Source organism: Glycine soja, chromosome 18 (assembly GCF_004193775.1).
Source record: "Glycine soja cultivar W05 chromosome 18, ASM419377v2, whole genome shotgun sequence".
Lineage (NCBI taxonomy): Eukaryota > Viridiplantae > Streptophyta > Magnoliopsida > Fabales > Fabaceae > Glycine > Glycine soja.
In genome coordinates, this window is record NC_041019.1 from 14,909,267 (window position 1) to 14,933,525 (window position 24,259).

The 24,259-nt window shown below is 33.7% G+C and overlaps 1 protein-coding gene and 1 long non-coding RNA gene across 2 annotated transcripts; both read right to left on the bottom strand.

The window, feature by feature from the left end:
* Positions 1 to 20,577: 20,577 nt before the first annotated feature.
* On the bottom strand, positions 20,578 to 21,126 carry LOC114396987 (protein MANNAN SYNTHESIS-RELATED 2-like). Its single transcript, XM_028359134.1, has 2 exons — positions 20,764 to 21,126; positions 20,578 to 20,673 (listed from the first exon to the last, which is right to left on the bottom strand). The coding sequence occupies exons 1-2, from the start codon at positions 21,124 to 21,126 to the stop codon at positions 20,578 to 20,580; spliced, it is 459 nt and encodes a 152-aa protein (XP_028214935.1).
* Positions 21,127 to 23,131: 2,005 nt separating this feature from the next.
* On the bottom strand, positions 23,132 to 23,600 carry LOC114395073. Its single transcript, XR_003662943.1, has 3 exons — positions 23,535 to 23,600; positions 23,275 to 23,373; positions 23,132 to 23,178 (listed from the first exon to the last, which is right to left on the bottom strand). It is a non-coding gene; the product is annotated as an uncharacterized LOC114395073 (long non-coding RNA).
* Between the last annotated feature and the right edge of the window lie 659 nt (positions 23,601 to 24,259).

Sequence of the window (24,259 nt, forward strand, 5' to 3'; positions counted from 1 at the left end):
TGATCCATAATAATCTTATCTAAGTTGAACATATTGTCTTCAAAGAAGAATATTTGTGGTCTAGAAAAAAAAAAATCAACTTTCAAACAAATGGATTTGCGTATTTGTTTCCACTCCGGATGTTTACGGCCATGACCAATATTGTTCCAATGTTTTTCAATTGTTTTATAAAAATAAAATATAGATGGGGGTGTGGGACATGTTAAGTAAAATTAATTCTTATTTTAAGATCGTGATAATTATAAATGTGATTTGCACAATTTTTTTAATGAATAATCAAGATTAATAGTTAGTGATTATATGATTATTTAAAAAATCATTAATATGCATACATGTATTTTTGTTTTTAAAAAAGGTATATATGTTACTTAATATGAAGCGTTTGGTAGGAAATTTTTTTCATGTTTGAGAATCATGGATTTTACTTAATATATCCTACTTTAAATTTTATCTTCTCTTTACTTCTTTTTGCATCTAAATAAAACATTAAATCCTCTTAAACTATTGCATTTTTTTCTGTTGTAAGACACCATTTCACTATACATTTTATCAACTTTTTTATTTCTTGATTAAGTGGTGACAATGATTAGTGAAACTTTTATCTTGTAAGTTCATATTGATTTATGAGTGTGCAACATGTTTTTATTTGTTTTTGTAGCTTGACAAATTGATTTACATGGATGAGTAAAAATATGAAACAATTTTTCTATCATGGTGTTAATATGTCTTAGTTATATTGTTGACTTGAATGGTAAATTATGAATGTTAAACAAGATAATTAAAGCCCATGTTGGATAATAGTTCGTTAACAATCGAAATTTTAATAGATTTACATGACAATATTGGTAGCAAATAATTGACAATTTTTATAATAAGCATTTATATTCATTAGAAACACAGGCTGACATTTTTCGATATAAGTTGAACCATATCAATTTGTAGTGAATTGGAAAAGGAAAAAAATTGGATGATCTTGAGGATGAAGTTTCTTGCTTAGTCTATTAGTGTCTAATACTTATATCCTTGTGTGATGATATTATAAGTCGACCTACGAAACTTTACTAATTAGTTCCTGACCAATATCTAACTTGTGTGATGATATTATAAGTCAACATTTCAAAATGTATACTCCCAATTCTACTCCTGCCAATTAACATCATTTATTAAAAGTACAAATAAATTAGACTCACAAATATATTCACATTAATATTAATGTGACTTTTACGGTTTATTTGTTCGTTGGTTATTTTTTCTATTTATGACTAATCGGCTATTATTATTGTTTGAGTGTATAATTTATCAGATAATTTTTCTAACACGTAAACTAGTTGTTATCTTAGATTGTTTGTTTTTATTATTAGCTAATACTTTGGTTATTTATTTAATTTATTTCTTAGCTTTTATTATTATAAAATAACGGTTTTCTCGCCCCTCTCTATTTTATATTTTAAATAATGTTCATATATATAAAGAGCTTAGTGACAATGGTAGCTGAAGCAACTCTTTTAGTGATGATTTCAAGGGTGTGGGACTATAATCCCAATAATAGAAAATTTTAGGATACCCATGGATATGAAGATTACTTTACTCTTCTTTGGATCTTTCACCAGGTATCTTGACACTTGATCAGGATCATTATTGCTCTTCCTTCTCTCATAGGATACTGTTATTATTATTAGTATTGACATCATTCATTATTACAATAAAAGTCTACTACATCGGTTATTTGTAACTTAGTTGTTTATCGTCGTTGAATCAGACGTCGTAGAAAGTGTGGATGTTTATGATAACGGTTATATTAGACCGTCTTAGAATGTACCATAAAAGAGTAAAAAACATAACACTAAAGGACTTGATTGTCTTATTTTTACCTTATTTTTGTCAAAAAAAGAATCTCTTTCAGATAATTCAAGAACAATTGAACATTCCTCATCAGTATCCATGATTGTAGCTATTGTGAATAGTTTGAAGTCAAACACTAATCACAAGTCAAAATATAATGACAATAATTATTGGTATCCTAACTAGAAGTTCCTCATATCAACGGTCATTGGTTTATCATCAAAACGCTAGAACATGAAATCTAGAACTTAATCACTAACACTTTCTACTTAATTTCCAATCCAACATATTCTTGTATGGTTACTTTTTTCCTCATCTTTATACTTTAGATTCATTAACATTTTAATATAACCTTAATTAGCTGAAATAATGTACAAAAAATACAAAAATAGGAAAGAAAAAAGCAATAAAAAATAAAAAAGAAAGAAAAGTGATGAACTCTCTTCTTCTTCTCGGCCTTTTCTTTCTCCGCCTTGAGATAATTAGATATACACCTATATAAGTTATAAAAATAAGAATTAGACCATTTATTGTACAAACTTCTTCAAAAAAATATTTGCCAATCACGCAATTGCATAATTAGAATTCTTCGTAGCATTTGAAGCAGATGTTTGTATTCAACACCTACTAGCTACTGCATCTATGGGTACAAAAGAAAATCAGTTAGCCTATGATATAGTTGATCAGTTAGCCTATGGTTACTGCATCTATGGCTACTGCATAATTAGAAGTTCCTTGGAGAGAACACCTCAACCTCAGTCCTCAGTCATGTATGTGGCAGTCACTGGTCTGTGGTCTAAAAACCTGAGTTCAGTCCTTCCATATCTAAGTAATCTCATTCCGGTGTCATATGAAAGAATACGATCGCACCTGAAAGGTAATTGCAAATTCTATAAAGAAAAATCATATCATTTTATATAAAGAAGGATTTTACCAACAATTAAGGAGCATTAAATACACCATATTAAGTAATTTTCTAATTACTAAAGTTCTTGTTAACCAATATTCTAAAGACACGAATAAGAATAAGGTATTTATATCTAAAAAAATTTAAAGTTACATTAAAATCACAAAGGAGTGCATTGTTACATTCTTCAATAAAAAAAATTCTACTTTTGATTCTTTAAACAGTGCTTTAAAGGGTACTAGTTAGCATTTTCTTACTTAAAAAAAATGTGTTAATGACTTTTGTGTTTTCAATACAATAAATGCTTACATTTCTAATTAAAAAATTCTACTTTTGTGTTTTCTTACTATGTTCTTTTTTTCTATGCTGGTACGTTCAACATTTTATAATCCATCTCATGGCACAAAAAAATGGCATGGACTATAAAGCATAGTTATCTAACTTGGTCCAATTAGGAAGCGTGAGGAATGTTATAAATAATAGTTCCATTATTGCATGGTTACAAGCAGAGACAAATGTTCTCTTTAAGAGAAAAAAGATTATTTAAAATTAAGACCAAAGTTAAAAAATTTAAAAAGACAAGTACAAGTACAACAATTACAAATTCAGATCCTCAGATTTGGAAGAAAAAAAAAATATGACAAACCTACAGTAACCACATGTATCATGAAAAAATTGTCAAACAAAACAATAGGGTAAAATCACCTACATAATTATCGAGAAAATGCTATAAAAATCTAGCACCAAATATTTTAAACAGTAGTTTGAAAAAAAATAATTTAATGTAGAATTTTTTGGTAGACTTGTCATACATATTTTATTTCGCTTCTATCAATACAATTCCTTTCTTTAGAAAGAAACAACTAGATCCACCACTTAGATAAACTGAAATCAAATTCTTCAACAACTTGTGTGGATATTTTTTTTGGACCATATAATTTTGCTGCAGAGGACCGTTCTTAGGCAGTACACATCGAGTAAAAGTATCTAGGTATGTAAAAAATGCACTCACTCATGATCAAGGATGTTTCTGGGAACTCCAATATCAGCAAGAGAATAAAAATGGGTTCGTTGATGTATTTTGCGCACATAAGCATTTATTTTATGTTCATCTCCTTCCAATATCAAGGATTTTTTTTTTATTGAAAATCGATGTTGGACTTATATATTTTAAAATTTCAGAACCCGATCCCTACACTTTCCTCGCGCTCTCTGTTCTTCGCTCTTGCTTCTTCTTCGCTTCTTCTTTGCGACCGTGAGTACAGGTTCTTCAGCTTGTTTGTACGGCTTAGCCACGTTACCTAGGTACAATTTCTTTTTCTTCTTAGCGACCTTAGACTCTGTTATCTTTTTCTTCTTCTTTGTTTGTTTGTTTGGGGAACTTGTGCTCACTGCAAGGATGTTTGTTTGTGTGTGTTGCAAGGAGTTGGTTTGTGGAAGTTGTGGTAGCTCGAAGGAGTTGGTTTGTTGTCATTGTCGTGGGCTGTTTGGGGTGCTGACTTTGCATTCCGTTTGGGGTGATCACTCATGCTCGCAAGGTGTCCTTTTCAGTGAGGTAATTCAGATTGATTTGTGTCCTTTGAATGCTTAATGGCTAGGTAGGTAGGTGTGTGTTGTAATGCGTATAGCACCATGACAAATGTAACAATGTTCTACTTTTCCTTTTATTGTTGTGTATTCTGAGCTTTGAGGAGTCATTGTCTCACTTGATTTGCTGGTCAGTGTGCTTTGTTTTTGTTGCATTTTTCACTTCTAAAAGACCTAGAAGGTAAAAGCCTATATGACCTTTTTGAAAGAGGCAAATGAAAGGAAGACAACTATGGGTTTGTAGGGCTTGTTTTTGGTGTTGTGGGGTTTGTGTAAGGGTTTATGGGGTTCATGTATGGGGTTGTGGGTGTGGTTTGTCCTGTTGAGCCAGGTGCTTGAGAAATTGTTGTTGGGTTGATTGTAGGAAATAAATTTGTTGTGGCTGGAGTTGTAGGGTTTACTACAGGAGCTGCATCCAACTTGGTATCAAATTCATATGAGATTTGTTGTTGCTCTTCTCTGAATGTTGTGGCTTTACTTAGGCCTGCAAAAGAAACCAAGGATGTTTCAACTCTTCAGCAGGACAAATGAAAAGTAATAGCTGAAATTGAACTAGTAAACCTGAATAATTTAACTCATAAGTCTTTCTGTGATTGCTCCCTCTCATATTTTAAAATTAATTTGCTTATCAATTGTTAACTCTAGTATCTCAGCAGTGTCTCCATCTAAATGCACATTTTTTATCCTTTAGTATAGAGAAAATAGAAGAGAAGAAAATTTAGTTTTGTTAAAATAACAATTACCTATTCACAAACCATTTGCTTATCATTATATTTAAAAGGATATAAAGTGGTTCTGCTTATCATTATATATGAGTGGATTGTGTTGTCTTCTGCTTTTTATAAGGACATGGTTCTCTGTAGAAGTTTTCTGTTAAATCATTGATCCCTAGGCACGAGTCTTTGGACTTATTTACCTTTAGAAGCATTGCTTGAGGAATTGACAAAGCTTACACAGTAACTTCCTAAAAAGAAAAAAAAAAGGATTGACCCTCATATGCTATTTTTGATACTTACATTTTTAAAAAAAGATGAACGATATTTGATCACTTTTTTATTTCAAACAACTCGTTAATATCTCTTGTTTGTTTTTGTCTGTTTTCCTATTCCATCATACCATATATATACTTCTGTATCTTTTTCTGTTGTGTCTCTAGGTGTTAACTAGGACATGATTAAATCGTTGTAACAAGGGTATAATTAATAGTTCTCAGAATTTGAACTCCTTTGGTTACTCTTAATTTTTTTAATTTTGCGTTATGATTTTTGCATTTTGATGTGGATAAGGCATTCCTGGGCTACATGTTAGTTTCAATGTAGGTAGGTGAACAAGATCATGTGTTTGTGAATTGGTTTAAGTGAATGATTGACACCTCCGTTTTTGCTATTCCTTTTAATATTGGTCTATGAGAATGATTTTTTCTTGTTGTTATTTGAAATTTATCCATTTTGCTGTTGATTGGATATTTGGATTCATGTGTGCATGATTTGGAATTTGTTGATCGACAAGTGCTTCTGACTTGCAACGAAAATAGGGGAAAGGGGAGAAGTGAAGCCTGAAACACTAGTGAAGCAATTTCTGGCTGTTTTCTAGCGTCCAGAATTTGTTCCCCACAAATATTTTTTGGCGGATTCTGCCCATCAAATATTAACCACCACAAAAATATCAATTAATTAAGAAATTAAAGTCATGCCATAAATTAACTATGGGATTTTATAACAGACTAAAAATATTAACAAACAAAAGCATTATAGTTCAATTTTTTGTTTAGAGACTAAAAGTGAAAACTCAAAAAAAAAAAAATTGTAACTAAAAACATAATTAACCTAAATATTAATTATCCTTGGACTCTTCCAAGTGAAATTTCTTAGGTTCATCTTCATCATTTCCTTCTTTTTGAAAGAAATTTGTTGTCAAATTTAACATTTTGTTATCTACATAAAAAAATACCATTATTAGAAGAAGACAAATTTCCCATACAATATGATTTTACACCATTGCTCAGTTCTTTCATTTTACATATATACTTTAGGCAATTTTGTCTCTCTTTATATATTTAAAAATTTGGGATTATTAATCTCTCCTTTTACACTTTAATTAGGTACTTGAGATCCTGATACAAGGAGTGATTGTATCCACATTGCATGCTGAATTGGCAGCAAGAATACAAGAAAATAAAGAAAAAGGTTCTTTAGGCTTTATTTAATTGAACTTATTCATAATAGTTTTTTCAATTTTGAACTCATTTTTATGCCTAGTTTGAGTCTTTTACATTCACTTACATATTTTTTTACTACATTTAGATTTACTTATAATCATGTTATCACTTGTTAATAGTTTATATATATTTTTATGTATTTTTATGTATTTGTTAGAAAGTAAATTAGCATGGAGAGTCAGCAAGCAGAGCAAGAAGTGAATTAGTGCATTTTTTTATTGAAAAAAAAGTAGTAGAATGCAAAGGTATCCCTAATAGGCAAGTTGTGCGATGAAATGTTAGGACTGTGAGCAGATATCTATCTAAAAGATTATAAATTCAAACTGCAAACAATTTCATCTAGTCACAACTATTCAACTAATTTTTATGTGTAACGAAATCTCTTTCAAAAGAGTTATCTACCAAGTAAAAAAGTGGTGTAAAAAATTTGGACCCACACCCATAAGAAAGATGAGAATTCATAGTAAATTCTTAACTACTTATATTAATTCGCATTCACCAATAAGTATATGTAACTTGTGCAACTCTAGAGTCTAGACAATTAGGCATGATTAATGTCAAATGGGCAATCAATAATATTTCTATGCCCATCTTGCTCCACTGTCTGTTTGCTTGAGTAAGATTTTTCTTATTCATAAAGTTATATGATATAAAAGTGACTTTAATATTATATTAACAGGTCATGCCCTGAGGGAAAAATAGTTTAAAATATTGATTTTTATTCTTGAATAGCTAGTTGTAATACTAAGTCATTCAACATCTGCCTGTGACTAGGAGTATTTGCCTTTGTTAATATCTTGAGGAGGTAGTGATTTGAAGCTCACTAACTTCAATAAGTCATAAAGATTTTAGTGATAACTATAAATTAGGAAAGTTGTCTATACATATATTTTTCTATAAAGTAGTAGTGAAACCTGTACATTGGATGATTTAAGTAAATAACAAAACAAAGAAGGGAGAGTAAAAATTAAAAATTTAAAAAATCTGTCTAGCATGCATAAGGCCTCACCTAGCTTGCATAAGGCCTCATATGCATTGATATGATTGGTTTGATATACACTGTGTAACATTCCAATTTTCGTAAACTAGATTAAAAATGATTGTTATTTATAAATAAATAAAATTTTAAAAAAATGATGAGATTTTATAAATAAATAAATAAGGAGATATAATTATTAATTAAAATAATGATTTGAGAAAAAATAAAAAAGGTATTTTTTTTTATTTGTTTGATAGAGAATAAAATAAAGTTTGTTTTTATAAAATAATAAATAATAAATAAATAAATAGAGTAAATAATAGGTCGTAAATGCCCCTAGCTATAAATAACAACATGCTAGGTCAGTTTTCAGACTGACTCCTCGGCCTCCTCTGCCTCACAATTTCGTTTTTTCTCTCTTCTCCCAAAACCCTCTCTTTTTCCCGCATGCCACCTAACCTATCTCAGAAAAATGACAATTTCGGACTCATTCACCGTTGGATCGTCGTGAAATTTGAGCACTATGTTGAAAACCCAATTCCGAGCATTCTCACCGTTGGGAATATCGATATTATGTCTGAGATAAGAGAAATACCCCTCGCATTGTAGTATTTTCCTTTCCCATAGAAACCCAAAGCTGTCTCGGTAAAACTACGATCCCAGTTTCGTTAACCGTTGGATTTTCATGAAATTTGGATATATTGTTCGAAATTCAATTTCGCACGCTTTTACTGTTGGGATTTGCGAGATAATATTTTTGGAGGGAGAAAAATAAATCACATGATGACAGTACAAGTGGAGGCTTCAATCCCTTTTCTGTCTCTTTGACGTTTGGGAACTCTATCGAAGCAGTTAGAGGACAAAATTAGAGGAATCTCAGGGAACCGCTAGAGATGCTGTTATCGCTGGCTGAAGACACGTGAGCCCGCTTAGAGGTAAGGGATGAGTTATTCACAATTGGGAGTTAGTGAGAACATGTGTAAGGATCCTTAGAGATATCAATTGGAATGGGGTTTTGGGGTGTTTTTGCAATTTTCATTTTATCCTTATAATTATTACAGTGAATTATATATGTTTGACAGACCAATTGTTGTGAAATTGATATGCTATTGTGTTGAGCGTGAACCCTATAAATCAAGTACTTTTTCTAATTAATATGAATTGATGAAATAAAGGAGAAATTTAGAGAGAGATATTGATTTTATATTTTCTCTTTTTCTTGCTGTTCAGGTTTTTATATATAATTTTAAAAAATTAATATCATAATTGAAATTGACCAAAGTGTTCATATAATTATTTAGAATTTGTGCATTGAAAGCTTACTTTGTAATTTGTGATTCAATATGATGTATGCTAGTTTATATATATATAGAGATAGCTATTTATATAAATAATTTATGTAAATAATATTGTAGAGTGTTATAGTATGATTCCAAAAATTATTAAGTGTTGGAGTTTGAGAATATTATGGTTAAATTTGATGAACATGTGTATGTTGTACCTTATGAATATCATTAGGAATGTTATGAGATGGTTGATGTGATGTTATGAGATGTTAAAGTGTGGACATGATATTCGATTGTAAATAAGTGGATGTGTTTAACACTTGATGTTACATTAATTATATTGTGAGTTATGAATTATACAATAACCCGACCAATGTTTATGCGCAGTGTTAAAGAGAAAGTGTAGGTTCCTAGTTAGGAACCAGTGTTAAATTGTAACGCAATTGTGTTAAACATATTTGAAACATGAATGTGAGGTCGTGATATTGTATAATTCATGAGCAGTGCTTATAAATGAAATATGTGATGAATTGTGGAATAATATGTTGCCTTGAGATTATAATATTGTTATTGAGATTGAGTAAAAGTGTAAAGTAGAACATGTGTTGAATTGTGAGATACGTGAAAACATGTGATGGTGGATTGTGACATTATGAGATGTGAAATTGTGAATGAGTTTTGGTTGTGAATAAGTGTGTGATTAATTCTTGATGTGACATTATTTGTGTTGTAAGTTGTGAATTGTATAATAACCCGAAGTGTAAATGCGCAGCGTTAAAGAAAAAGTGTAGGTTTCCTATTTAGGAACCAGTGTTAAAGAGAAAGTGTAGGTTCCTATTTAGGAACCAGTGTTAAATTGTAGCGCAATATGTTATACGTGTTTAAGACACGAGTGTGAGGTCGTGGGTATTGTATAATTCACTAGCAGTGTCTGTGCGCTAAAATGATTTTAGGGGTTGGACCTGAATCAGGAGGGAGAGGCCCTGACGGACTCTTCGGAGTGTAGGCCTTGGGGGTCACCGGGTTTGAGTGCTCCTTTAAGCCTATGCTGATCCCATATGGTTGAAGCATTCTCGCAAAACATCGTGACCTTGACTGGTCTCCCTATGATCTTACTTAGTGAGAGTGACCTGACAAACCCATTGTGTGCTGTGTCTTGTTATGTACTCCTAAGTGCCCCAGGGTGGTTTTTCACTGACATGGTACCACATTTCATATAGGCTTGAGTCTTAGCATAACTGTCTCATGCGCTTGCTAATTGTTCATTATGAAATTGATGTGTTATTATGTCTTGATCGGAGTGTGTGATTCTTGTGTATTGTGATTGATGATTGAAAGGTTTGATTGATGATTGAAAAGTGAATTTTGAATAACAGTGATGAAATAATGTGAGATATGCTAAGTAAATTGTATTTGGCTACTATATGTTGTTTTGTTTCTCTCTAGTAGTTAGGAATGTGATAACTCACTCTCGGTTTGTTGTTTGTGTTTGGATCCTGTGATGATCTTGAACCTTGTGTTCGGGGGAGCAGGTGGCTAGGTGAAGTGCTTAAAGGAACCTTGTGCTGAAGGACGTTGGGACACAATGCTCTGATAGGATGTGACAGTGGGGCATAAGTTTTATATTAATTGCATAATGTTAGTCTATTTTATTTTATCTCATTGATTTAACAAAATATTTTTGTAAATTTTGACGGCCTTGTTTCGAGCCGAATATATTTTTTTAATAAGTTTTAATTGATAATAGTGAAGTGAATGTGAACCTTTTACCCGTGTAAATTTGGTTACCGATATTTTTTATATATTTTATTTACTTATATGTCGGGGTAGAGGGTGTCACATTTAGTGGTATCAGAGCAGGTCGAACCTTTCGGCCAATGTGTTATGTGCTTATCATATTCTGGTGTGCACTCTGTGTGGTTACTTAAGACTAGTTTTGTTGAATATGCTTTAATTATTATTTTATTTTCTCCTACATGATTAAATGAGACTTAATAATAATGCTTGTATGTGTCTTGCATCCTTAATGTTTGCTATACCATAAATCCACTGTTGAGTCAGGAGTTATGAGACTGGTCATCTCTATAATTTATGAAGTGCGGTTCGACATTATGGCAAGCCGTTAGGTGATGCAAGAAGCCTTGATACTGATGGATAATGCCTTAATGAGCCCTTATCTTCCTGCATGTATGTTGTTAATAAACTTATTTCTATCTTGATGTGTAAACGCATGACTACTTAACTCCCTTTATTTTGTGCGTAGTCGTGAATGTAGTAGTTGAAGTTTGTGATTCCTTAATACATCTTTATCAACTATTTAATTCTTACTTCTTATATGTACGTTGTATACTTATTATAAGAACCTTATAATTCTAGGTATGTTTGTAGTATGATGTTTTGCCTTGATTGTATAGATAGAATGGTTGTTCGTGATTTCTTGTTCTTAGCAATGTTGATACTCTATAGTTTGAGAAATCGTATCGAGATATATTTCATATAGAATACTCTTTTGATCATACCTTCTGATTCTAGTGCAAACTATTCTTTGTGCTGCGTGCTTAAGTCAAGTAATTCAATTTCACTTGCAAACTTGAGTATAATTCATTATGTGTTATGAGCCTACATCAAACAATTGGATTATTGATGTTTCTGTCACAATCAAGCGATAATTGATGTCTCCATATGTGTGTACACTGTGATTATATTTTCGTTTCTAGAATTCATTTGGAATATTTGTTGTTGATTCTGGATGAGTGATCCTTCTTGATTTAAAATTATTTTCTTCTAATCAATTGAGTGTTCATTTTGTTATGGGTTGCTCATTTTCCAATCATGTCTAGTTAAACTACTTGATAATCTGTCATGTTGTTACTTCTGTTACGAATAGAGAGAGACTTCGCCCTTGTTAATCACGTTAAGATGTTTCGAAGCGAACCACTTGAGTATGCATTATCCTTGTTACCCATAGATGATAGTCAAACTTAGTAAGTCATGTACTTGTGTTCCTTGAGGATATGCTTAGTTACCACCTAAGTGCAAGATTGAGAATCTTATAAGTGTAGTACCCATACAAACTTGTAACCGTAGTTCGTGGGAAATATCTAGTGTAGAGGTGTAGAGTTGTTTGAGAACATAGTGTAGTTGGAAAAGTTATGAAGTATAGTTAAGAGGTTTAATGTGGAACCTTAAGAAGAGAGTAAGGTAGTTAGTAAGACATTAATTGTTAAGCATAGAAGGATTCAAGAGTGAGTGTTCTTGCGTAAGGTAGGTGACCTAAAAGATTATTGATGATAGTTGTATGATTAGCAAGATAAATATTAGTTCTTTTTACCTTAATATAGAAAAAGTTTGTGGATGCTTTAAGAAATACCTTAGTACCTATTGTGACCTCTATATGTACCTGGTTTTGTCATAATATGATTGATGTCCATATGTGTTCGTGGAATGCGTGATAGGATCTCCCACCGTGAGTTAGCTCTTCAAAATAGTCTTTGTATACATATATAGTCTTTGTATACATATATAGACTTAACTCAAATTAATAGGTAATTAAATACTTTTAACTGCATCTCTTCTTTTGGCCAATTCTCGCAAGGCTTGGCTAATGGCTATTAAATAAAAAGTTCCATAACACAACAAGACATATACTAAACCATATCGTCAATCACCCCTAAATTACTTCCTAGCTTTCCCTAATAGATTAGGACAATCACTTTCTTTGATGTCATTATCTTAATTTTGAATTTAAGTTTGTTTTTTTTTTTTACTTAAAGCCTCTTTGAAGTTTGAGCTACCACTCTTTACATAACAAGGAATAAAACATACACCATCCAATGCCAATTTGGTGACATTCATGATAAAAATAACGTGTTTGTGAGTGTGTCTATGTCATTCAGTTTCAGTTAGTTGACTCCCTTTAAAAGAGAACTATGATATTCGAAGTTGAAATCTTAACGCTTATAATTTATAAACTTTGAACAATTAGGAAAGGAGAGCAACATCTCTTGTCATATAGTAGTTTAATAATATAGATATTAGGTATCTTTCTGAGGTACATAGGTGGTACTGCCATAATTTTGATTTGAGCTGTGTCATTAACTTTTGCATGGATCCCATATGAGTTATTATAGAGTGACAATCTGTGTAGACAATACCTAATAATCATTGTCTCATTACCTATCTAAGAAAGTAATCACTAGTGAAGCTTCGACCCCAAAGAGAGTTTTGCACCACTGTACAAATAATGTTTGTGCCTTACCATCATTACCTCATCAATATCAATATGGTAATGGTACTAATGGACAAAATAGAAAAGTAGGTGTACTTGACTTTAATTCAATGTATAATGTATGATAGATGGAAAAAAATGGTGAAATTCATGTATGAAAAGAAACAAAAAGAAATGGATAAAAGCATTTTGGAAGGGTTGCACTTGGAGATGTGGCTAGTAGACAAACACATTGGCCATAGTCAAAGCACTTCACAAACCTAAAAGCCATTACACTTCACTTTCCAATGAAAACCACAATCCACATGCTCTTGCTTGGGGATATTGAACGATCACAACTGGAATGTTAACAAAATTTGAACCCAGCTATTGGTTCCCTTTGGGACTGACCTTAGTCTGATGTTGGGACCATGTGACTTGAGTCCATAATTTCAAGTCATGTTTCTAACACAGATCCAAACATGTTGGTAAAAGCAAAAATCATGTTAAACCCATCCTAAACTCAAGTCATGCCTTCCAAAATACTCATAATTTTCTGCTGCATAACAAAAAGTATTGTAGTCTAAACTAAAAATTTCAACCAACCAAACATCTAGAAAGTCGAACATCAAGAAGGGCTACATTATTTATATATAAATAGCATCCTGATATTAAGCCTTTGCTAGCCTTGTTACCCTCAATTCATTATGACTTGGTAGATTCTAACCAAAGGGATGGTTGAGTGCATCAGGTTGAGATTTTTGAATCTTTTGGAGGTGTGTTAGCATACTTCCATGAAAAGTGATCCAGTCCATTGTAGTGTCTACCACCTGCTACATCACCAATGGGAACCGCCTCAGAAATTTCTCTCGGGTCCTTTTATGACAGTTTCACTGTTAAGGCCTCCATGTTTTGATTCAGGTTCTTAATCTTAGTTGTTCCTGTGAAGGTCCAAAGAAACTGAGTAAATTATCATACACTCATGCACCAAAATATAGATAAATATTGAACATATTTGTGCTTCATGATCAGGATTGAGGAGAAGGAGAAAAGTAAAAAACGTGAAAAAGAAATCTCAAAATGCTTTGGATATACTTAATAGTTCAAACTTCTTGAAATACTTCATGCACTCCTCAATATTTATCAATGACACGATACAAGTCAAAGCCTTGACTTTAAGGACTTCAAGCCGATTGGATATACAACAAATGAAATCAACAATATTTTAAAACTTTAATAGAGCTTCAACCTATTGAACTTTATCAAAACTAAACACTTGAGAAATGAAGTAGAGATTTATCTGGCAAGATTTACAATTTGCTTTGAACAGTTATTAATTGAGAAGACCTTCAGTGAGTAACCTTAGTGAAAATGTGTTTGGAGATATAAAGTTGATCCAATGCACGATTATACACAGACACACAACACACAGAGAGAAACACACACACACACACACACACACACACACACACACACACACACACACACACACACACACACACACACACACACACACACACACACACACTTACCTAGGCTTAATCCAACTCTTTTACTTGCTCACTGTACAACAATTCCTTCTTAAATGGTTTTCTGGTACATGGGGTTTCTAGCAGTGAGGAATAAGCAAAGATGCTGTAGCAAGGACTTCACCCAAGTCCCCATATTCTTCTTCACAGAGGCATCCAAATTGGCTTTCATAAGACAAACAATTGGCTGCTTCCATTGAATTTGGACATTATCATTTGATACCACTTCAATTGGAGGCACAACTAAATTCTGATATTTTTCTAACAGTAGTCACATGGGGACTTACACACACACACACACACACACACACACACACACACACACACACACACACACACACACACACACACACACACACACACTTACCTAGGCTTAATCCAACTCTTTTACTTGCTCACTGTACAACAATTCCTTCTTAAATGGTTTTCTGGTACATGGGGTTTCTAGCAGTGAGGAATAAGCAAAGATGCTGTAGCAAGGACTTCACCCAAGTCCCCATATTCTTCTTCACAGAGGCATCCAAATTGGCTTTCATAAGACAAACAATTGGCTGCTTCCATTGAATTTGGACATTATCATTTGATACCACTTCAATTGGAGGCACAACTAAATTCTGATATTTTTCTAACAGTAGTCACATGGGGACTTTCCTTTTTGGAAAACAGCCATTGGTTTCTTCTAAACCAGATGGTCCACAAAAATTCACAGATACGAGCCACTCCAATCTGTAAACACTTGTCAAACTAGACCGCAAAGTCCATATCTTACAAAACATCCATTCTTCCTTCTAACGAAGATGCAAACCATGCCATGTTCGATTCTTCACATAATAATAAAGCATGTACCTCAGTTTCAGGTTCTTGGGTAGAATCATTTCCCAAATCTCACAAATAATCGTGCATCACAGAAAAATTACCATCACTAGTCAACTTCCAATGAGACAATTCTTCGTGAGCTTCGAATAAAGTTAAAAAAATAACTTGGTTAAGAATGTGTGAGCTACAAAAACCATTTATAATCTCGTTGCTTGATCTTTGCTTCAGCTTCCATGGAGATTGTGGTCTCTTTGAAATTCGTTGTTGTAGATCTGACAAGTGAACCTATTAGTTGGCAAGAGAGTTTTTGGAGACCACCTTCTCACTACCAGTGGGAGGGATTTTTCTTTTACTACCCACACTAGAATCCCATACTTTTAATGTGGGACTAGTCTCATACCCTGTTGGATCCTAACATTGGATCTTGGTTAGCATGTTGCTTTTGCTTGGATTATTATAACTTTATAACGATATTTACATGTTGGTTAGCATCTTGCTTTTGCTTGTATTATTATGACTAGTCTCATAATTGTTGATGTCGATATTTGTATGTTCTTGTATGTCATCAATGTAAATTGCTATATAAACAACTGTTGTTCATGCTGAGTGAACCTTAGATTCCTGTTTGAGACTGAATGCAATGATTCTTTCGGGTAGTTTGCATTAGTCATTGTATTTAGTCTTGAATTGCCCGTTTGGACAGTTTGGGGAGACTGGTATTTTTATGTTAGATTCATTCGTTAAGGTTATTATTATTTTGATTAATTTGATGAAATTTCGGTTCAATGCATTTCAAGTTGTTCTCTGAGTGCTTACTTGATTATCGGGAAATTCATTTCACCGATGTCATGTCGTGTACTTGGAGACCAATGCAGAATGCTGCCGAAATTTAGTCAAAATTTTCAAAATAATGCTAACCCTGACGTTTGAAGCTAACATAAAAGATAGTCTTCCTAAATGGGATAGGGCCACACCTATAAATAAAAAGTGAGATTTTCATGCATGGAATTGCTTAGATGGATCGAAGTTGGATGAATGAATGTCACATAAGCCCAGAATATGAGGATGGCGTCGAGCAGTTCTTGCAATTTGCTTCCAAAAGAGGTCGACCAAATGAAGAAGGAAAATATTATTGTCCTTGCATCAACTGTTTGAATGGAAGACGACAACTACTGGACGACATACGTCAATTGTGTGATGGGATTAAGAAGAATTACACGACGTGGATATGGGATGGTGAAGTGACAGACATATAGAGTGGGTCCTAATCTGAACCGTTTGATATAGAAATGGGAGATCGCTTGGAGAACATGATTCGTGACCTTGGACAAGAGTCTTTCCAGCAAGCACATGCCCCTGTGTATGAAGGATTGTAGAGTGATTCAAAGAAGCCTTTATATACGGGGTGCAAGAATTCCTTAACTCTGTTGTCTGCGGTGTTAAGTCTGGTTAATGTGAAGGCTAGGTATGGGTGGAGTGACAAAAGTTTCACCTCAGTGCTTGAGGTAGTGCACAATCTGCTTCCAAAGGACAACACGTTTCCTAAAACTTACTATAATGCGAAAAAGATATTGTGTCCGATGGGTATGGAGTATCAGAAGATTCATGCTTGCCCCAATGATTGCATACTGTACATGCATGAATTCCAAGAAATGTCCAATGCCCTATCTGTGGGACTTCATGGTACAAAGTGAAGGATGAAGGGGAAAATAGTTCTGATGAAAACTCAAAGAAGGGCCCTCCAGAGAAGGTTTTGTGGTATCTTCCAATCATTTCAAGGTTTAAGCGTCTTTTTGCTAACGAGGACGACGCAAAAGACCTTACATGGCATGCAAATGGAAGGATTTCTGATGGAATGGTCCGTCATCCGGCTGATTGCTCGCAGTGGAAGAAGATTGATGGTTTGTATCCGAATTTCGGGAAAGAGCCACAAAATCTTAGACTTGGACTAGCCAGTGATGGAATGAATCCATATGGTTCATGGCCAGTTCTGCTAGTAATTTACAATTTGCCTCCTTGGTTGTGCATGAAGCGAAAATACATGATGTTGTCTATGATGATATCAGGCCCAAGACAGCCAGGAAATGACATTGATGTTTATCTAAGTCTGTTGGTTGAAGACCTAAGAAAGTTGTGGGACAAGGGGGTTGTTGTGTTTGATGCGTTTCGTAAGGAGACGTTTGAAATGCGTGCAATGCTTTTTTGTTTTGTACCAGCACATGGGAATCTCAACGGTTACAGTATTAAGGGTCATCAAGCATGCCCCATCTGTGAAGAAAACACAAGCTACATACAACTAAAACATGGAAGAAAAACAGTCTACAATAGGCATCGCCATTTTCTAACATCCAATCATCCTTACAGACGACTGAAAACAGCTTTTAATGGAAGTCAAGAGCACGATATTGTGCCGATACCGTTGATTGGTGAACAGGTATATCAGCGGGTTCAACACCTGAATACTGTATTTGGAAAGACCCAAAAGAAGGATAAAAGTAAGAGTTGCATATGGAAGAAGAGGTCCATTTTCTTTGATCTTCCATATTGATCTGATCTACACGTTAGACATTGTATTGATGTTATGCATGTGGAGAAAAATGTTTGTGACAGTGTGATTGGGACGCTCCTTAACATTCAAGACAAGACGAAGGATGACCTGAATACCCGTCAAGATCTAGCTGATATGAGGATATGATCACAATTGCATCCAAGGTTTGATGGGAAGAAAATTTACTTGCCCCCAGTTTGCCATACTTTGTCCAAAAAGGAGAAGATAAGTTTTTGTTAGTGTCTTCGTCGGGTGAAGGTTCCACAAGGATACTCTTCAAATATTAATAGCCTTGTGCAGTTGAAGGAGCTTAAGCTTGTAGGGTTAAAGTCTCATGACTGTCACGTGCTCATGCAACAATTGTTAGCCGTGGCTATACGAGACATCTTGCCAAACAAAGTCAGGTTAGCCATAAATCGCCTGTGCTTTTTCTTCCATGCTATATGTAGCAAAGTCATTGATCCTATGAAGTTTGATGAGCTGGAAAATGAGGCCGCAATTATATTGTGCCAGTTGGAGATGTATTTTCCCCCTGCCTTCTTTGACATCATGATTTACTTGATTGTGCATCTAGTCAGAGAAATCAAATATTGTGGTCTTGTTTATTTGCCATGGATGTACCCGATTGAACGATACATGAAGATCTTAAAAGGGTATACGAAGAATCTTTATCGTCCAGAAGCATCTATTGTTGAGAGGTACATTGCAGAAGAAGCCATTGAATTTTGTTCTGAATACATTGAGAAAGCTAAACCTGTTGGCCTTCCTGAGTCTCGGCATGATGACAGGGTGGGTGGTAAGGGTTCAAGAGGACTGCATGTGATGACTCCAAGTGTAGAAGATTTGTTACAAGCTCACTTGTATGTCTTGAACAACAATAATGAAGTTTTGCCATACATACTTAAGCATGAAGCTTTAGTCAAACAGAATAATCCAAAAATTTCAAAGAATTGGGTGTTGAAAAAGCATAACAAGACTTTCTGTGATTGGTTTAAAGATACAATCTTTGCAGATGAGAATGCTTTAGAAACATTAAGAAAGCTAGCAAATGGGCCTAAAAGAAATGTTATAACTTGGCAAGGATACGACATAAACAAGTGTTCAATTTACACAAAAGCACAAGATGACAAAAGTACAATGCAGAACAACGGGGTCACCCTAAGGGCTGAATCTCAACACTTCGCAAGTGTGAATGACACCAATCCCTGTGTAGCTTCCATCCCTTACTTTGGGTTCATTGATGAAATTTGGGAGCTTAACTATGTGAAATTTACTGTATGTGTTTTCAAAAGTAAATGGGTTGACAGCAACACCAGTGTGCGCACCGATGATATAGGATTTACGTTGGTAGACTTGAAGAAACTTGGTTGCCACAATGACCCTTTCATCATGGCAGAACAAGCTAGACAAATATTTTACGTGCAAGACCCTTGTGATGAAAGGTGGTGTGAGGTTCTCCAGGACAAAACAATTGGTGTTAATGTAGAAGATGATGATTCATACATGGACACCTATGTTAGTCCTTTGACCGCAAAAATCACTCTTAACGTTGTCGGAGAAGAAGAAGCTGACGACGTTCATGCTAATCGTAATGATCATGATGAAGGAGAATTAATTAACATCGTCTAATGTAATTTTCTATTTATATATTTGATTTTGCTAGATTCATTTACACAAACCAATACTACATTTGTATTTAGAATAAAACATTGAAACTAAATAGAGTGTACACAAACCAATTATATGTGATTGGTTATTATATGATTGGTTTGTGTGATTGGTTTACTGATTGCATTATTGAAAACATGCATATATTGGATGAAAGCTTTGAAAATGGAACTTATGGCAGTTCATCTTAAATTGTTGCAGGTACTCTTCCTTCTTCCTAGCAGCTAGTGCCTCAATCATCTTCTTGTTAGCTCGAGACATTGACCTTGTTGTCCATACTGCTTTTGCAATCAGGTTACTCAACACAAATCTTATTGACATATTGTTCTTTGATTTTCCATAGATTAAATGTGTAAACATAGATTACATTCTTATCCAAACTTTGGTTTTTAGTTTTTGGTCGGAGCAAGGTAATTGAAATTGCTTAAAATAGACTCAAAGATGAAGTACCTTCAATAATTTAACACAAATTAAATGCATCTCTAAATAAGCTATAGGATGCAAAGAAGGAAAATGAAGATATGAGAATCAAACATGCATCTCTAATCTACTAAGTTCTTGCTAACCAGGTAGTCTTCTTATGGTTTTTATTTTTCAAAATAAGCAAAAGACAAAACCATGTAAGCATTGCACTTATATAAAACGATGGAAGCCATTTTAACAACCATTAAATGTTTATAAATTATAATAGTGAACAACAAGATACATAAAATCCTACAACAATGATGACAATTACTAACTTGCAAACAAAATAACAATTCACTTGAATAAAATGAATTACCCGAGCAGCTCCTTTCTTGTGAATTTGGTAGGTAGGCCCATCTTTATATTCTCCATACCAATAGTATGTTCTTGATCTTTTATCATATATAATGCCCCTTCCATGGGGGCAACCATAATTTAACAAACTAAATATCCATTCAGAAAGCCTTGTGTACATGTCAAATGACAGCAACTTCAATTTTTTGGTGAACACTCTAACAAGAGGCCTTAGGCCATAACACTGAAATTCCCGAAAGGGTACATTTTGGAAAGCATCATAGAGTCTAGGTACCTTTTCTTCTTATCTGCAGGAATGATGGATTCCTACAACAATTTCTGAGCAAATGAGAAATTTTATGCTTATTATAAATAAAATGTGTGTATGAGAAGATGAAATTAGAACAAATATCTCACCTTTGTATATGTTTTAGGGAACAAATCTTTAAGAGAGTCAAGGCTTTCATCCCACCTTGATTGTGTCACATAGATTGTAGTATCCTTTTCAAAACCAATCTTCCTCAAAAACACTGCAACCTCTTGTGCATTGAAGCAACTCTCCTCTTTTTCACTATCCCTTCCTTGACAACCCTTCTTATCCAACATCTCAACCCTCAGATCCACAACTATAAATTGGCCATCTGACTTTCGACTTAAAGTCCTAAGTCTTTCAACCATTGAGTCAACAAGGTCATGCGTTTCTTGTTGCAACTCTAAGCTTCCATACATTGCTAAGCATGCAACAGAATCAACATCACTTTTTTCACCTACTTTTCTCATGTTTATTGAAGGGAAATAAGTAGCAAGCCTGACACTCCCCTTAGGAACCTTCACGGTGGCAATTTTATATGTTCATACATGAGAAGGAAGATCCTTTAACACTCTGACCACTTCTTCCATGCTTTTCATGAACACATCGACATCGTAAATGTCCTCAAAGTTCATGAGACATAACTATATTAGGTACATGCAAGTGCATCTGTAAACACAATAAATTAGACTGATTTCAAATTAAGTTCAATTGTCAGCTATTTAACAATGTCATCAGAATATAGCATTTTCAAAGTAAACTACATCCAAAACAAGCTTACAATACTAACAAAGCATAAAAGTGTTTTCCATTTTTTTAAAGCAGAGAACGTGAGTCATTTTCCCAGTTTTTAACTTCAAACTTGGCTGGCCTTTTCTAGCCTCATCTTGGAGTGGTGTCTGTTAGATGGAGGGTTGGGAGGACACATATATTAAGAAGCAAAGCTTCTAAAGGTACAGATTATAGAAAATAGAAACTGAAACCACCCACCCATGACAATTACTTTTGTTTCTAAAGCAATGCCAGGAATTTAGAGAAAAATGAATTGGAATACACTGGCATTATATATCAAACAAAAGGAGAAAAAAGATCTTATACACTTTTGACATCATTGACGTAGCCATCATGATCTTACGAGAACTCAAATTATGGATAGAAAACAAGTAGCTCTCAAATACCTATGTGAATATAGTACAATATAGCAATGTGAGTCAAGTAGATAGCAAGGGAAGCCTATTTATACTCCTAATTCCAATTAAGGTTTAGATAACTATAATATCCCAGATACACTTGTCTTGTTTCAATTGAGTTCCTTCAAGTTCAATTGAATCACAAATGTATAATTAATGTTTTAATTTCATGGGATTAAGGTTAATTTGGCTGGTTCTTCCTCTCAAACATAAATGAATGTCTAAGTCGACCAAACCGATTCATCTTATGATGTCCTCTTCATCAAAAACCTTATACTATTGATTAAATTCAGAAGAAGCAAAGAAAGCAATAATGAAAAAATTCTCTCTAGACCAACCGTAATCCTTAATTTGCATCTATGAGTTTCCTCTGTTTGGATCCTTTTCTTTTTACTCACTTTACACGAGTTATTTAAATCAACTTTTCGTGCTTATTTATTTTTATTTAATAAAAGTGTTTACTGCATGTTTAAGTTAATTTGATACTTAAAATATGAGGAAATGTTGTCTAAACATTGCACTAAATTACACTCTCCTTCTTTGAAAGATGTAAGAATTACATTGTGTTGAGATATACAATTTAATCCTTATAAATTAACACCATTCTTCTTTGCCAACTAAATGATAACATGACCTTACTGTATTTAACCAAAATAAGCTTAAATGATAACATGACCTTACTGTATTTTTATTTTTATTTCAACAGCCTTAATTAGACCTTATTACTTTTAATCCAATTATAAAATCCTACTAATGGTCAATAAAATGGACTTTGGGTTGAAAAATTATTATGGTGAGACGTTGTTATGTGAAAATAGCATTAACATAGGTGTTAAGGTTTAATTAGTTCCTTTTAAAAAAACATTAATTAGTTGTTACAGAAAATTTTAGGCAAAATTGGGCCTTTAGACTACTTGACCCCTAACATCATGCATCTTGTTATTTAAAGAATTGATATGTTCTTTCTATGTCATTTCATTATAGCGAGGAGCATTTTGTTGTGCATATTTGTAGTTTTTAACAATAATCTAGATTTAGGGACCACATTGGAAACATTTTTAAAACTATAGGACCTATTTGTAGTTTTTAACCTACAAGAACTCATTTAAAAATTACTGAAAAAGTATAGGGACTTTTCAGATTAGAAAAATATCATTAACAAATGTATCCTTCTGCTCTTGCTACATCCAAAGTGAAAAAAGAATTCTCAGCTCCAGAATCATTAAGAGAGCTTCACAACACATACATTGAGCTAATTAAAGAACAAAAGGATACCGGAGTCAATGGTTGCAATGTCATTTGAGCATATACTTCATCCGTTTCAACATCTGCCTGAAAATTAACACATACTCCAGTTCACTGAGTTTACTGTAAATGTAGGCAATCATACCTCATACATAACAAAAAGGAAAAAGATAGTATACCCACATGCATTGTGACATTATGAAGTTGGCAAATCAACTGGGGTGGCAAGCTAGGGTAATTGGGAATGTGTCCATCAATTTCTCTGTTAGTTGTGGCAGCAACCTGGAATCAACATTCAACATCATATGCATCTCAATTTCCATTTACAGAGAATCTATTGAATTGGTTTCAACATCAAGTTTGCAAGAAACCATCCAGTATCTTCTGTATTATGCAAATTGACACAATATAGAGTAGAGTAAGTAGTTAAAAAAACAAAAAACCTGCTCACTATGACCCTGAGGGAAGTAAACCACACGAGTCCCTGAAGTTGGTAGGGACACTAGGGGGCCCGTGCATGCATGCCATAGCTCAGAATTCAGACACTTCTTCTCCCCTCCTAACCATCATTGCTCACACATCAATCAAATTATCAAAAAGAGAAAATGAAAACAAAAAACTCACAAGCATGTCCAAGCAACACAAAAGGGGGTATGAAAGGGACACCTTACATTTATATACAATTATGACAAGAAGCCATACTTAAGAGCACAGAATGTTAGCTCAATTTAACAAAAAAATATTAATAAAAAGACAAAAGGAGAGAATTGGAATAGAATGGATACCTTCATGTCCATGCTGCCCCAACCCTGATGTTGAAAGCTTCATATAATCAAGTTTTACCTTCTTTTGTTTTTCTCCTTTACACAAAGAGACACTAGTACTTATATCAACCAATCACATAAAAACATGAAACCCTAGCTCAAACCAGCCACTACCCTCAATTTGCTTCAAGCCATTGCACAAGCATTTCCCAACATTCTCCTCCTCCATGATGATGCCAATGCATTCACTCCATAGTCCACACCCCCCACAAAATAAAAAAAACCTTAAAAAAAATCAAACACCACCCAAATCCAAAAACCTCAACAGCCCAACAAATTCACACCCACCTTAGAAACCCCAGAAACAAAACAATCCACCACACTTGTAGAAAATTTTAGGCAAA